This window comes from Marmota marmota, unplaced genomic scaffold, assembly GCF_001458135.2.
Source record: "Marmota marmota marmota unplaced genomic scaffold, marMar, whole genome shotgun sequence".
Taxonomy (NCBI): Eukaryota; Metazoa; Chordata; class Mammalia; order Rodentia; family Sciuridae; genus Marmota; species Marmota marmota.
Genome location: NW_025999900.1, coordinates 35,061,500 through 35,074,622, shown reverse-complemented (window position 1 = coordinate 35,074,622; position 13,123 = coordinate 35,061,500). Strand labels below are relative to the sequence as shown.

At 45.8% G+C, this 13,123-nt stretch overlaps 3 protein-coding genes across 6 annotated transcripts in view; 1 reads left to right on the top strand and 2 right to left on the bottom strand.

Moving 5' to 3' along the window:
• Nucleotides 1-2,255, bottom strand: part of Acin1 (apoptotic chromatin condensation inducer 1) — a 34,912-nt gene extending 32,657 nt beyond the window's left edge. For 2 of the 4 annotated variants that reach the window (XM_048798826.1, XM_048798828.1), the window contains exon 1: nucleotides 1,830-2,013. In XM_048798826.1, coding sequence (XP_048654783.1) covers nucleotides 1,830-2,009 — 180 coding nt within the window. In that variant the 5' untranslated portion in view covers nucleotides 2,010-2,013. Of the gene's footprint in view, nucleotides 1-353; nucleotides 420-1,829 lie in introns of all 4 variants that reach the window. The other 2 variants (XM_015492667.2, XM_015492676.2) reach the window with 2 other exon arrangements.
• On the top strand, nucleotides 1,967-5,170 carry CUNH14orf119 (chromosome unknown C14orf119 homolog). The gene is made up of 2 exons (XM_015492711.2): nucleotides 1,967-2,472; nucleotides 3,629-5,170. The coding sequence occupies exon 2, from the start codon at nucleotides 3,630-3,632 to the stop codon at nucleotides 4,056-4,058; it is 429 nt and encodes a 142-aa protein (XP_015348197.1). The 5' UTR covers nucleotides 1,967-2,472; nucleotide 3,629; the 3' UTR covers nucleotides 4,059-5,170.
• Nucleotides 5,171-5,388: 218 nt separating this feature from the next.
• On the bottom strand, nucleotides 5,389-10,037 carry LOC125615194 (ciliated left-right organizer metallopeptidase). Its single transcript, XM_048798447.1, has 14 exons — nucleotides 9,693-10,037; nucleotides 9,497-9,590; nucleotides 9,361-9,412; nucleotides 8,925-9,068; nucleotides 8,542-8,667; nucleotides 8,123-8,207; nucleotides 7,834-7,979; nucleotides 7,581-7,752; nucleotides 7,342-7,411; nucleotides 7,170-7,266; nucleotides 6,796-7,068; nucleotides 6,357-6,586; nucleotides 6,010-6,189; nucleotides 5,389-5,539 (listed from the first exon to the last, which is right to left on the bottom strand). Exons 1-14 carry the CDS (start codon nucleotides 9,985-9,987, stop codon nucleotides 5,389-5,391), a joined length of 2,115 nt encoding a protein of 704 aa, XP_048654404.1. The 5' UTR covers nucleotides 9,988-10,037.
• Nucleotides 10,038-13,123: the final 3,086 nt, after the last annotated feature.

Here is a 13,123-nt window from a genome sequence, read left to right as displayed (position 1 = left end):
TTCCTACACTGTCCTACTGGTGACCTACTTTACATCAACTACTTTTCCCAAACCAATGGCATATAAATGATGTCAGATGCTTATACTACATTAAGCCATACCTTTTGGCAAACACCACTTCAAACTAACAGGTTAAAACTAACAGGTAGCTCCTGATTCTGTTTTTCACCCCAAGCCCTTGTGTAAAACTGGGCTTGTTTAGAATTCAATTACCCTACTATGAGAATACTTCCAACCAAAGGAATTTAGGAAAATACTGGTGAGAAATTAAGCTTCAAATATACAAAACCAGGTCATTCCATGTGTGTCTATCTCCAAACAGCCCATTCTATCTAACAAACTTTCTTTCTTACCTGGGAATTTGGCTGGAATGCAGCATGGGGTGTTGAATGTTTCTGTAAATTTTCTAGCATTAGAGCCTGGTACAGAGAAGGGCAAAAGTCAGAAACCAGGGGGGAAAAAAAAAAGGAAGAAATCAAATCTCCACCCCTTCCACAACCTTTTCATTAAATTCAACAACTTAAATACACATTTAAACTGTACTTCTTTTATGAAGCCCTGAAAGCTCATTACTAATACTGTTCTCATATTCTGAAGACCCTTAAAGGTGGCCTTGGTTATCCCTCCTAATCTACAAATGTAAAGATACAGGCATACAGACAATCAGTGTTGGTGTGACAGACTAGTATTACAATCTCTTAATATCTTTGCACTTTTAACTAGAGCCCCTCCTAAAACTGCCCATGCAGATAAGAACATTTCAAATACTCAAACAAGCTTTGAATACATAAAACCAACATGGGGCTGCTGTTTGGGGCCTGAATGAATTACTTGGATCAGTTACCCAGGACTAGAACTACTTGAGTGAACTTGTATATTCCAGCAGAGTGACTCCTAGACTTATCAAATTTACAAAAATTTCAAAAAGAAGGCTACATTAGAAAATGACCACAAACCCTGTAAACTGTGGTCTGACCTAATCCACAAACACCCACACAAAACCGTCAGCTTCTGTATAAGCAACGGTCTGCCGAGTCAATCCTTGAGCTAACTTAGCCCTAATGGGTACTACCTGCCACGTATCCTAATGAACTGTAATTAAAGCCAAGACACTTCACCTTCCCTCCATTTTCACCAAACCTATACCCACCAATCCATCTACATACCTCACGACAAGCCCACCCCCATCTACTCAAATCGATTCAAAATCTCCAACATACACTAACCTGACTCACTTCTCTCAATATTCACCAAATCCTTATCTACTCAAATTGCTTCTGGACTCCCTATAAACTAGACACCCCACTATCACCAAGTGCCTTCAAATCAGGGTCTCTTCATCTCACCTCCTAATCTAATCAAGCAGACATTTTTACCCTATCCCAATCGTATTCTTGCAGATACAGATACCAACCCCAGCTACCCCTCCGCCAACTGTACCCCTAACTCGGACCCAGACCAACTCGCCCCCCTCAGGCCAGCAACGCTGGTGGTTGTAGTGGGATTTAACTCCTTCTGCAGCGCATGCGCCGAAACCACAGACACAAACAAGGAGGGGGTGGGGGAAGGAGGAAGGAGCTTAAGACACTCCAGGAGAGTAGCGCGCACCCTCCCATTTTGGGCTCGCGCTGCTGCCGTTAAGGCGGGAACCGGCGCGGTCTCTGTTCCAGCGCGAGCCTCACCAACTACCGTGCGCGCGGATCCGCAGGCTCGCGCTGGCGGCCTGAGAGAGCTCGCGCGGAGCCCGAACACTGCGCCTGCGCCGCGGCAGAGACTAGTCTCTACCGGGTCCGCTCCCCTCCGACATCCAGGCAACGCCGACTTCTCACCCCTTTGAGCCGCTTAACCAGGGCACTCTTCTGCCCGCTCTTGGCTAGGCCTCGCTGCTCTAGTGCGGCCTTCAGGTCGGTCACCCGCAGCGCCTGAAGAGGCTTCCCGTCCAGAGTCACCTCCTCCAGCTCCGCCATCTTGCGTGAGGTACTCGGGTCCGTCCCGACGGCTTCGGGCATCTTCGGTAATTTCCGCCAACGCCCTTCGAACGTACCGAGCTGACCCCGCCCACTGCCATAGTCTACCCCTCGATTACCACTCAAAGCTCCCCGGATTTTTCCGGAACTGCTCGGGTATTTCCGTCTTCACATCGGCACCAATCGGTTCTTTGCCTCCGCCCTGCAGCTTCTCCTCCCTCACCCTGCTTTGAGGCTCGGTTATATTCGCCTTGCCGAGGCTTTAAATCGAATCTATTCGGAAGCCCTCGACTTTGGCATGCCCGTAATCGGAGATATTCGGCCATCTCCGGTCTTGGAGCTGAAGCGCTGGGGCTCTTGGGTGTTTGGGGCTGGTTGGAGACCGGAAGTGCGTGGGCTGCCGGGCTGGCCCTGTTTAGGGATTTCAGGAAATATGGAAGCAGCGGCGGTAGTTGGAGTCAAAGAACTCTTGTGACAGTCTCCATGTTCTCTGAGACTCCAGGAGGTAAGAAAGGAAGAAATCCTTACTTGGGTCGTACTCGGTGTTTGCCGATTACCTTAGTAGGGCAAGCCTCGTGCTTCCTTATGGAAATAACTACCGTCCCCCATCTTCCGAATCCCCGCCATTCCATCTAAGGAATACGTTACTCGTGGCTTCCAAAGCGGGCTAGAGGCAGCACTATGTCTTTAGACACAGATAGTGAACTGACTGATTCATAACACTGAACTTGAGTTTGCTGTGAAAGATATGGGACAAGATCCCGAAAATTTCCCTTTCTCGTTTGGCCACTTTGAAAATGGCAGTCACCTTGAAGTGTTTCGATACTTGAACCGATGTTAATTGTTTAGGGGTTCCTTTATTTGTCACTGCAAATCTTCCAACTTAAGAGCAGAAGAAACACAAACAGCAATATAGGTCATGGACAAATAATTTAAGGTTTTCATTGCTAGAAATTCAGACTGTAGTGCTGGGAACTACTCAAATCAAATTGATCGTTCGATTGCATTCAGGTGTAAAATGAATAGGAGGTCACCTATAGGTATATAAAGCATTAAGGAGCCTGCCTGGTGGTATACATCTCGATTTAGAAGGCTGAGACAGGAGGATTACAAGTTCCAGGCCAGCCTCAACTTAGCGAGACCCTGCCTCAAAATAAAAAATCAAAATGACTGGGGATGTAGGTGAGTGGTAAAGTTTCCCTGGATTTCATCCCCAGTACCACAAACACGTTAAGAAACACAAAAACACATTAAGGAAAATAGTTCAAAGACAAATTGTCACACATCAGTATAACACTTGTTAGACCCATATAAGTCAACAAACCAACTTGTTTTTCAGACCCTTGAAGACCTGGCTTCTCTTGGTTTTCTAATTTATCTAATTTGGGACAAGGTCCTCACTCTGCTGTTTAGTGTTCCCTTGTGCTTTATAGAAAATATTAAGGGGATCCTGGATTCATGGATAATATGAAGTTCTTGCAAACTTCAGAGACTATATGCATATTGCAAAAAGGCCCTTTCACACTATATGATGTTTTCAATGTTTTTGTTGTTGATGTGACAGGGTTTTGCCGTGTTGGCAATCAGATTCCTTGTTCCTAGGAAGTTGTATTTTAGTTTACTCTGTCTAGAGAGTGTATAACAGTGCTTTTATGTTTCAGGATGCCACTGGAATCATCTTCCTCTTCAATGCCAGTATCCTTCCCTTCTCCATTACCCTCAGTACCAGACAATATTACCAACTCTTCCCCTTCCCCCATGTCTTACATCACTTCCCAGGAGATGAAGTGTATTCTTCACTGGTTTGCCAGTTGGTCAGGTCCCCAGCGTGAACGCTTTCTACAGGACCTGGTAGCAAAAGCAGTGCCAGGAAAATTACAGCCACTGCTGGATGGTCTGGAGCAACTTAGTGTATCTGGTGCAAACCGACCACCTTGTATCTTTGAATGTCAGCTACGTCTTTGGGATCAGTGGTTTCAAGGTTGGGCTGAGCAGGAACGCAATGAATTTGTCAGACAACTGGAGGTCAGTGACCCAGACTTCGTGGCAAAGTTTTACCAAGCAGTTGCTGCTACAGCTGGTAAGGATTGATAGACATTCAGATCAAAGAAAATAACCACAGCTGGTGGAGTCAAGACCATCTCTCCACAGTGACTCAATTCAAATGTGTCACTTAAAGATTTGGGGATAGTATCTCAATGAGCTGACTGAACTTACATATGAGTATAGGCATGGTTACTTCAACGTTACCAGCATTTCCTCTGGATTCCTAGTGAAATTGTTATCCATTTAAGCAGATCCAAATCAGTCTCCTAGTTTGCTTCCTTCCAAGAGATGTCAAAACCTCATAAATGTAAATGACTTTTGCAACTGTAACCAAAAGGAACCTTCATGTTACAACTGAAGTCTATTGCTGGCTCATGAAGGATATAAAGTAGAATCCTTCCATAGAAACAGGAGAGAAGAACAAGAAAAAGTGTTATTTGGGGGAAGGGTACTGGGGATTGAACCCAGTGTTGCTCTACCACTGAGCTGTACTCCCATCCCCCTCTCCCTTTTTTTGAGACAGAGTCTTACTAGGTTGCTGAAGCTGGCCCCAAACTTGGAATTTTCTTGCCTTAGCTTCCCAAGTTGCTCATTTATGGGCATATGCTACCATGCCTAAGGAAAGATATTTTTTTATAGTTTGGTGGGATTCTGGTTTTACTGCCCTTCCCATACTCTAGCATAATTATGCAACATCCCAACCACTGGGTCTCCCAGTGGAGATTTAGTAAAATTATGGAAAATCAGGAGAGGGAGATAATTAGTTACTCCCCCCTTCACACTGTTTGACCCCAATTAGCAATGAAAATTGATAAAATACCAAATTGTAATGAACTTTTTCTAAAGAACACATGATATTCTTGAAGTTTGTAGCAGATGTTTCTGTTGTTGCTCTACAATAGTATGAAAATAGCTGGATGTGGTGTTACCCATCTGTAATCCCATCTACTAAGGAGGTTGAGGCAGGAGGATTGCAAGTTCCAGACCAACTTCAGCAACTTCTTGAGACCTTGTCCCAACAAGTAAAAAGGGCTCAGTAGTAAAGTGTCCCTGAGTTCAATCCTTAGAACCAAAATAACAAAAAACAGTGTGAAAATAAGTGATACTTTACAGGTTAGTTTATTTTTTTGTACCAAAATAAATTTTTATAACCATGAGACTCCACTTTTTCACCCCACCCCTCCATTGCCAGACTAGTATGAAGTTGATAACCTGGAAGGAGGCATTCCAGGGAAAGTAGGAAGGTGTACACAACAGATTTTTCCATCTAGTCGTGTCTTAAATAATCTATGCTACACCCTGTCATGTTCTGGGTAACATCATGCTTCTTTTGTTCTTCCAGTTAGGCCCCTTGTGTATCATGTATCAAGTGATGTTACGGGGCAGATGGTCCCACCTGACGAGTTGCTTGTTTTTGATAGGCCACAATTCCTATTGCACCCACCAGAATTAGCAGCAGTAGGCAGAGTCCCACAGACAGAGTGATTTGGGTCGTGGAAGGATTATGGTCCCAGGTAACCAGCAACCTAGGAGCACAGAATGTGGCCAAGAGTAATGCCTCAGTTTAGGAGGTGAAGGTTTACCATTATATTACAGAACTCATGAAACCCTGCTTCATCCAAGCAGTAAGTTAAACAGGAAATCAATAAGAAGGAGTATAAAACCTGAATGTAGGAATAAGACTAAGATCCATCAGCAAAAGGAGATCTGTTAGGGAAATGCTTAAGGAAAGAATCAGATTCTGGTATTTGGATAACATCTCTGGGTAGATGTTATGTAAACGTCTAAGGGATCTAGGATTCTTCGAGATGGGGGAACTCTATTATTTGTTGTGAGGTGTCATAATGATGGGTCCAAGGTGATCATGTTAGAGATCCTTATTTTCTGAAATACATAGCCCTGTCTAAAACAATATGCACTAATATGTGCTTAATAACTGCAATTTTGAACATCTGGAGTCCAGGGATTCAAAAAATTGCTTGGAATATTGTCTTACTTGATATATTCTGTGGTAAAACTGGCTTCTCCATGATATACTTCTAAGGCCTTCTCCTGGAGAGTCAGGGTGAGGGCCTTGTACAGCATAGCAACCGAAGGCCCTTGGCAGCCAGGGGATTTCCACATATGCACAGTGAACACCAAACTAGTAGTAATTGATGGGCTGTGGAAATAGCACCTAAATGGACATTTGAGTCTCTTAATGGAGGAATAGTTCCTGGAAGAGTGTATGTCATAAAATAGGTGTAGACTTAGGAGTAAGAACAGAAGGTCTTCCAAGGAGAATAAAGAACTTGAACGTTCTCCATGGCCCACTGTATAAATGGCCTGAACTGTTCCCTTTACCTGCCAGTGCCACCTCTGTTCACCAGGGCCTGCAGTACTGCTTCAGCCAGCTCTTCTTTCTGTTCTTCCTGCAGTGTGTGGCCTGGGGGTCCAGCTAATCCTAAAGACAGCTTGAATAGCACGTCTTGGGTTGAAAGATTCACAGGTAGAGAAGTAACAGAGTTGTTACCTTCATTGGCCTGACATAGCCGACCTTGGGGACAGTAGAGAAGACCATGGTACCCAGGTATCTGCAAAGAAATTCATAAAAGGCTTAGTTATAGTCTCAATTACATGTTCAAACTTTCCTTCAAAGGAATACATTCTAGAGTCATGGGCTCAGTACTTGGTTAAAAAAAAAAATGACTATCACAACAGGTTGTACAATCCTACCAACCATACCAGCATTTCTAACTTCTCTTTGCCAGTGTGCCACAACTCTTCCTCTTAAGGTACCCACCTGAATAGCCTTTCCTGGACGACACGAGACCCAAGGTGATCCCTCTACTTGCACCTCATATGCTCCTCTTTGGGTACATTGATGTAAATAACAACGGCCAGTGAGCTTTGCTTCCTTGAGATTTGGGATCTGAGAGGGATGGTTGGTCTTATCCCCAGGGAGCCGTTGTAAGGTGAGGTTGGCAAGGAAGCAGCGACTCTGGGAATGGTAGATCTCCCCATGGGGATTCTCTGTCCCAGCTGGGAGCCCATTTTCCTTCTTCCAGCATTCACTCTGAAAAGGCAGAAAGTAGGAAAGTGTGTGCTTTGATTCCTTAGAAGTTGACTCTCTTCCAGGTATACTCCATTGTTAACCCAGCTCACTGGTCTACTCACTCTGTTGGCGAGGGGCTTGTACATGCGGCAGCCTTCCAGTGTGGGGTCTGAGGAGCAGCTTCCCTTGTCCAAGTGCAGATAGTGGCAGCCCATCCCACTATGTGGAAGGGATGGTAGAGTGACACTCAAATTATAGACGGTTGTTCCATCCTCTACCATTCAGCACACATACCTGCCAGTACAGAAGAAGTCTGAGGAGCTGGTCCCACATGTGGTCACCAAGCCAAATTCTAGACCAGATCCTAGAGGAAAAGAGAGGAGAGCCTTCAACAAATGAAGCCCTACACATCCCTCAACACCAGCTATGCACAGCCTGAGTTAGCAGCAGATGATCCCTTCCAACCTGACCCACTTCCCCCAGAGCTAATGTGGGTCATGAGTGTTACTCTGCAGATTTCCCTTATTTCTCACCCTTGCCCCACAACAGCTCCTCTGCAGCACTATGGTTGACCTGATACCAGCCTGAATCTTGGAAGGCAGCAAGAGTGACTGAGTCAAGTTGAGTGCGCTGGGCACCATTGAAGGTAGCAGCCATTATAGAACCCTGGAGCAGTCTGGCCTCCCAGTGTGAGGACGAAGGGCCCTGCTAGAGGAGGGAGCAGATAGCTGGTTGCCGACTCGCTACTCCCTCTTTCTTCATCATCCCAGGAGTTATCACTCTCACCTCTTCTTCCAGGGGAACGCCCAGAGAAACCCCTACTACTCCCAAGTGTTTGGCCAGGCTGTGGCTAACAGTTGGGGTGGTGAGAAGCAGCTGTCCCCACTTATCTCGCCTTGTCACTTGTTGCCTTGTAGAACAATTCTCTCTAACTGGGAACAGAAAGAGAAGATGGCAATATGAGGAGATGAAAACCTAGGAAGGGTGAAGTACAACTGGAAGGAAGGAGGTCATAAGATAGTTAATTCCCTCTGGTTGACACTGCATAGTTCTCTCCCTCATTCCTCCCATTTACTGTTGAGTCCGGAAGGGCAGTCCCGCCACTTCTTGAAGAGCTGTCCAGAGAAGCCCAGGATATGGAACAATTCATGAAGTGTGGCCTAAGGACAAATGACTTTAGTGAAGGGCACTGGATTTGCAGCAGAATTAACCAACGGATTCTATAGCCAAATCTACCCATTCAGCTTTTTTAAAATTTTGAGATGGGTCTTGCTAAGTTGTCTCCAACTTGCAATCCTCCTGCCTCAGCCTCCTGGGTAGCTGAAATTACAGGCACATGCCACTGTGCCCAGAGCCATCGGCTCCATAGAGTATGAGGTACCTTCTGTCCCATCCTCAGTAGGTTCTTTACTTCATGGGAAGCTGTGTGACCTGTGTCCACTTCCCCTGCCCCTCCACCCATTTGTTTGTCCATAATCATCATGCACCAGTTACCATGACAATGTCACCATGGCTGAGGCTGGGGCTGACAAGATGTTGGGCACAGTAGACAATGGTACCAGCAAGGGGCCTGTCTTCTGAGTCCAGCTGGCAGCAGGCCGAATAGGCTATGATAGAGGGCTGCAGATGGGCCAGGAGAGGGTAGGGGTGGAAAGGAAGAAAAGAGATAACAAGATGGAGGGAATCTCCCTGAAAATGAAGGACCTGGAGACGGTAGAACTCTGAAGGGTGTAACCAAGGCATGGCTTGGTGAGTTCTTAGCTCCTGTGCAAGAAGCACAATTTAATAAAAACTGCGTCAATCCTCTCTACCTCTCCTCATGAGATTTAAGATTAAGGGAGGCACAGCAGGGTAGAGAGATTTGACTTGAACCTCACCTCTTGGTGGCACCTGGAAGTGTGGACAATCCGCACATATAGGAGAAAATCAGTGTTCTGGACCCCAGGCCCATCTGGCTGGACCAGTTGTGGGGGACCCTGCTCTGGCCACAAGGTATAACCATAGAGATGGGCATCAGGTATCTGTAAAGGAGTCAGATGTGGCATCTTGCTCAGCAGAAAGATATGGACAGTGGGAGACTAGGTGCTAGGAGGAAAGGAGAAGAGTAACACTGTCTTTGTGCCTTCCACCCCGCCATGAGAATACAGATTTCTGATTCCAGCCACCTGACTTACTTTAATATATTTTGGGGTTGTGGTAGAGAGGGACCAATATTCCACATTGTTATCAAAGCAGAATTGAGTAATTCTGATGCTAGAGGTCCTGGGGAGGTCTAAGAGATCTTCAGATCCCTAAGATTGGGAAGTCTCTTACCTTTGCTCCCAGGCAAGTCTCTCCTTTGTACTCTGGGTTCAAGAGGCTGCACCTGCCAAGAATATCCGTGTTGAGCTGGAGCCATTTCTGGTATGTTGAAGGCTTGTTGTATGTTCTGTTGGTAACATGAACTCACCTGTGGTAGTTTGGGGTATCTGGGTCTCCCCAGACAGCATGACAGTACTGTGTAGGATCTCGACTCAGAAGCAGGGGTCCTTGCACTGGAGGGACTTAATAAGATGAGGCCAATTCTGCTTCAACTTCTCTGAGTTCAGTTTGGTGCTGGTCTTGGCCTCCCTCCCTCTCTCGTCCCCTCACATCTCCTTACTCACCTGCTAGGACACCCTGGATTTGCTGAGTGGCCTCTCTCACTGCAGTCAGGGCTCGGGGTCTCCCTCTCATTACATCCCCCTCAGGATCCCAAGCTCCATCAGATATAGGCTCTCCTATATAGTAAGTTTGGATTCGGAGGGGTTGAGGATCAAGGGAGTTGGGGAGGGTGAGGTAGGAGGAGCGGAAGTCTGGGGCCATTTGGGAGAAAGGGGGCCTGAGAAGGCTCACAGACTTCTGAGTCTCATCATGTAGACATCTGCCTGTGGCTGCCCCAAGGAGGAATAGTAGCAGCATCTTCTATCAGTATCTTTCCTCAGTCTGCCCTGCACCTTGTCTTCTGTCCCCTTCTTCCCTGATTCATTTGTTTCTGCCTTTCCTGTCTTTACTCTGTCTCTACATCCCCTCCACCACTCTTGTTTTTCTAGGATTTTAGTGTTGTTGACTAAATCCACAGTTCCCTGCTAGCAGGTTGGATATGAACCACAAGGACCAAAGCCATCCTCTTCTGGGGGTGCCTGAGGTGCAGTGCTGGGGGAGGGGAGTGTTATCTTGAGGGCTCTTCTGATCTTTCCAGGGATAAGTCTTCCTTTTCCACTGTGGCACCCTTTCCTAACCCACTTTTATCTGACATCCTAATTCTCCTGCCTTTCTGAGTAGAAAATCTTGAAAGCTCTCCAGAACTAAAAAATTTGGTGTCAGCACAATGGTGGTGGTCGGGGCACTCTGCATTAATGCCTGCACACAGGTGGGCAAACAGGCCTCTGCACTTCACTAGCCTGTGTCAGAAATGGCAGGATTCTAACTAAATTGCAAGACTTGTAGGTATCTCTTACATCTGTGTAGGTCTGTCAGTAGGTGCATAACAAATATGTGTTAGTTGACTGATGCATTCTGTGGGAGGCTCTTGTGCTAGGTCTGTGAGACTTCACAGAACCTTCTTAAAGGCCTGCAGGGTAAGGAAAATAAACTCTTAAAATGGACACTAATAGTTGTTCAAAGCTGTTTTTAAGAGAACTTGGAACTCTTTGTTTTGTTTTCTCATTCTGTGCTTTCCCCTCCTGTCCCTTGCCCCATTTGGATACCCGCTCCTCCCCTGCCTGGCTAATTCCTACCTTTCCTGCAATCATTCTGGGAAGCTTTTCTTAACATCTCCAACTCAAATTCCATACCTGCCAGAGGTGGAGGGGGACCACCTCTGCAGGAGGGGCCTCTCCTCCCACAACCAGCTTGTCATCCTCTGTTTAAAGGGTTGGCCTAGTGTCTCTCCCTCCATGTTTTAAACTGCTTGGAGTACACCTGCTTCCTATCAGGCTCTGGCACAACCCATAGAGTGGAGCCTTCAGTGTGTGGATAAAGGGGCAAAACCTACTAATCCCATTATTAACTTTTGAGGAAGAGAGTCAGGTTTAGCATGGTGTTGCATACCTGTAATCCCAGTGAGCCTGGGGCAGGAGGATTACAAATTCCAGGTAAACCTCAGCAAGACCTGTCTCAAAATAAAAAATTTAGAAAAGGAACCAGTGTGATGGTACACACCTGTAATCCCAGTGGCTTGGGAGGTGAGGCAGGAGGATCGCAAGTTCAATTTAGCAAGGCCCTAAAGCAAGGCCCCAGCACCCCTGGGTTCAATCCCCGGTACCACATAATAAAATAAAAAATTAGCCAGGCACGGTGGCACATCCCAGCGGCTTGAGAGGGATGGCAAGGTGCTAAGCAACTCAGTGTGACCTGGTCTCAACAAAATACAAAATAGGGCTGGGGATGTGGTTCAGTGGTCAAGTGCCTCTGAGTTCAATCCCCAGTATCCCCCCCCCCAAAAAAAAAGGGCTGGGGATGTCTTCAGAGGTGAAGTGTTTACCTAGTATGAAGGAGGCTGTGGGTTTCATCCCCAGTACCAGGAGGAAACAGAAACACACACACACATACACGAAAGGGAGGAGGATGATTGTATTCAGAGCTGTGACAATAAGTGAATATTTATAAAGTGCTGAGAACAGTGTCTAGCTCCTGGAAAATAGTCAAGTAAAGAATACATATTATGGGCTGGGGATGTGGCTCAAGCGGTATCACGCTCGCCTGGCATGCGTGCGGCCTGGGTTTGATCCTCAGCACCACATACAAACAAAAGATGTTGTGTCTGCCGAAAACTAAAAATAAATAAATAAATAAATAAATAAAAATTCTTAAAAAAAAAAAAAGAATACATATTATGTGTAGACTTTAAACTTTAAGAATTTTTTAAATTTAAACATTATCAACATATGTACAAATCTTTAGGAGACTCTCATTCTTTCTCTAAGGCAAACCTAGTCTTCTCCAAGTGTCTGAGGTCTTTTTTCTCCTCCAGAGTTCTAGGGGAAAATATTCCTGTTTAGGATTCCTGTGACAGATTCAAATTCTGACTGCCTGGTTCTTCACTTTTCCAGGCCTAACTCTGCAGGCACACCTAATGCTTTGCTGCCCCCTTGTGGACATGATGAGAGGGCGCTCCTCTGCCGGGTAGGGGTTGATCTTGACTACCTTCTGTGGGTGGAACTTTGCACACTATAGCAGAAGAAACACAATACCTTATTTCCCCTCCCCTGCATTCCTGTGAGCAGGTTCTGTGAAGCCTCACAGAGGATGTCAGTCAACTAACATATTTGTTGAGGACCTACTATCAATCCTATGCAGATGTAGGAGACCCTGGAAGAAACACTTAAGTGATTTCCCATTGAGACACCTCTTTCCTTCATTTGCACTGCAAATTCTTTCAAGTTCCAGGTTATTTTCCTGTTGAGACTTGACTCCTAGCAGAGCTGGCTAATTTTCCTACTCTATGTATATATGTGTGTGTGTGTGTGTGTTTTTATGTGGTGCTGAGGATTGAACCCAGGGCCTAACCCACGCTAGGCGAATGTTCTACCACTGAGCCACAACCCCAGCCCATACTCTGTGTTTTCCAATAGCATTTCTTTCACATCTGCCGCAGTCCGGCTGCAGCAAAATAATCGGGGGGGTGACGAATAACTTGTGTACGTTGATACAGCAGGAGTAGGAGCCGTTTATTGCAGGACAGGAGCAGTATTTATACATTCCACACAGCTTATCTAATTAGCATAAACTAGATACATCAGTCAACCAATCAGGAATCTCTACACCTAATGGCTCGGTTTTGTTACTTCTCAAACCACTCCCTCTGACATTTTGCCAGGCACCATCCAGACTTGTTTACGAACTTTAACATTCCCCTGGCAAAATGCCAGGTGTTATTTTGACTTGTTTACAGACTCTAACACACATCTTTGAAGTAGCATTGCTTGTATTATCCTGACTTATTTGGGATGTTTGTTTCCTTGCTAGACTGGGGGTGGGGTTTGAAGGGGAGGAAAGAGCAAGGATGTAAAGACAGAGTGATAATAAAATCATTTTATTGAGCACTACTTTATAG

Excerpts from the sequence above, each read along its gene's own strand:
- CUNH14orf119 (XM_015492711.2), top strand. The coding sequence starts at position 3,630 with ATGCCACTGGAATCATCTTCCTCTTCAATGCCAGTATCCTTCCCTTCT.
- LOC125615194 (XM_048798447.1), bottom strand. The coding sequence starts at position 9,987 with ATGCTGCTACTATTCCTCCTTGGGGCAGCCACAGGCAGATGTCTACAT. Across the intron at positions 9,591-9,692 it reads AATCCAGGGTGTCCTAGCAG|TCCCTCCAGTGCAAGGACCC; the intron begins GTGAGTAAGGAG and ends CATCTTATTAAG. Across the intron at positions 7,069-7,169 it reads ACAAGCCCCTCGCCAACAGA|AGTGAATGCTGGAAGAAGGA; the intron begins GTGAGTAGACCA and ends CTGCCTTTTCAG.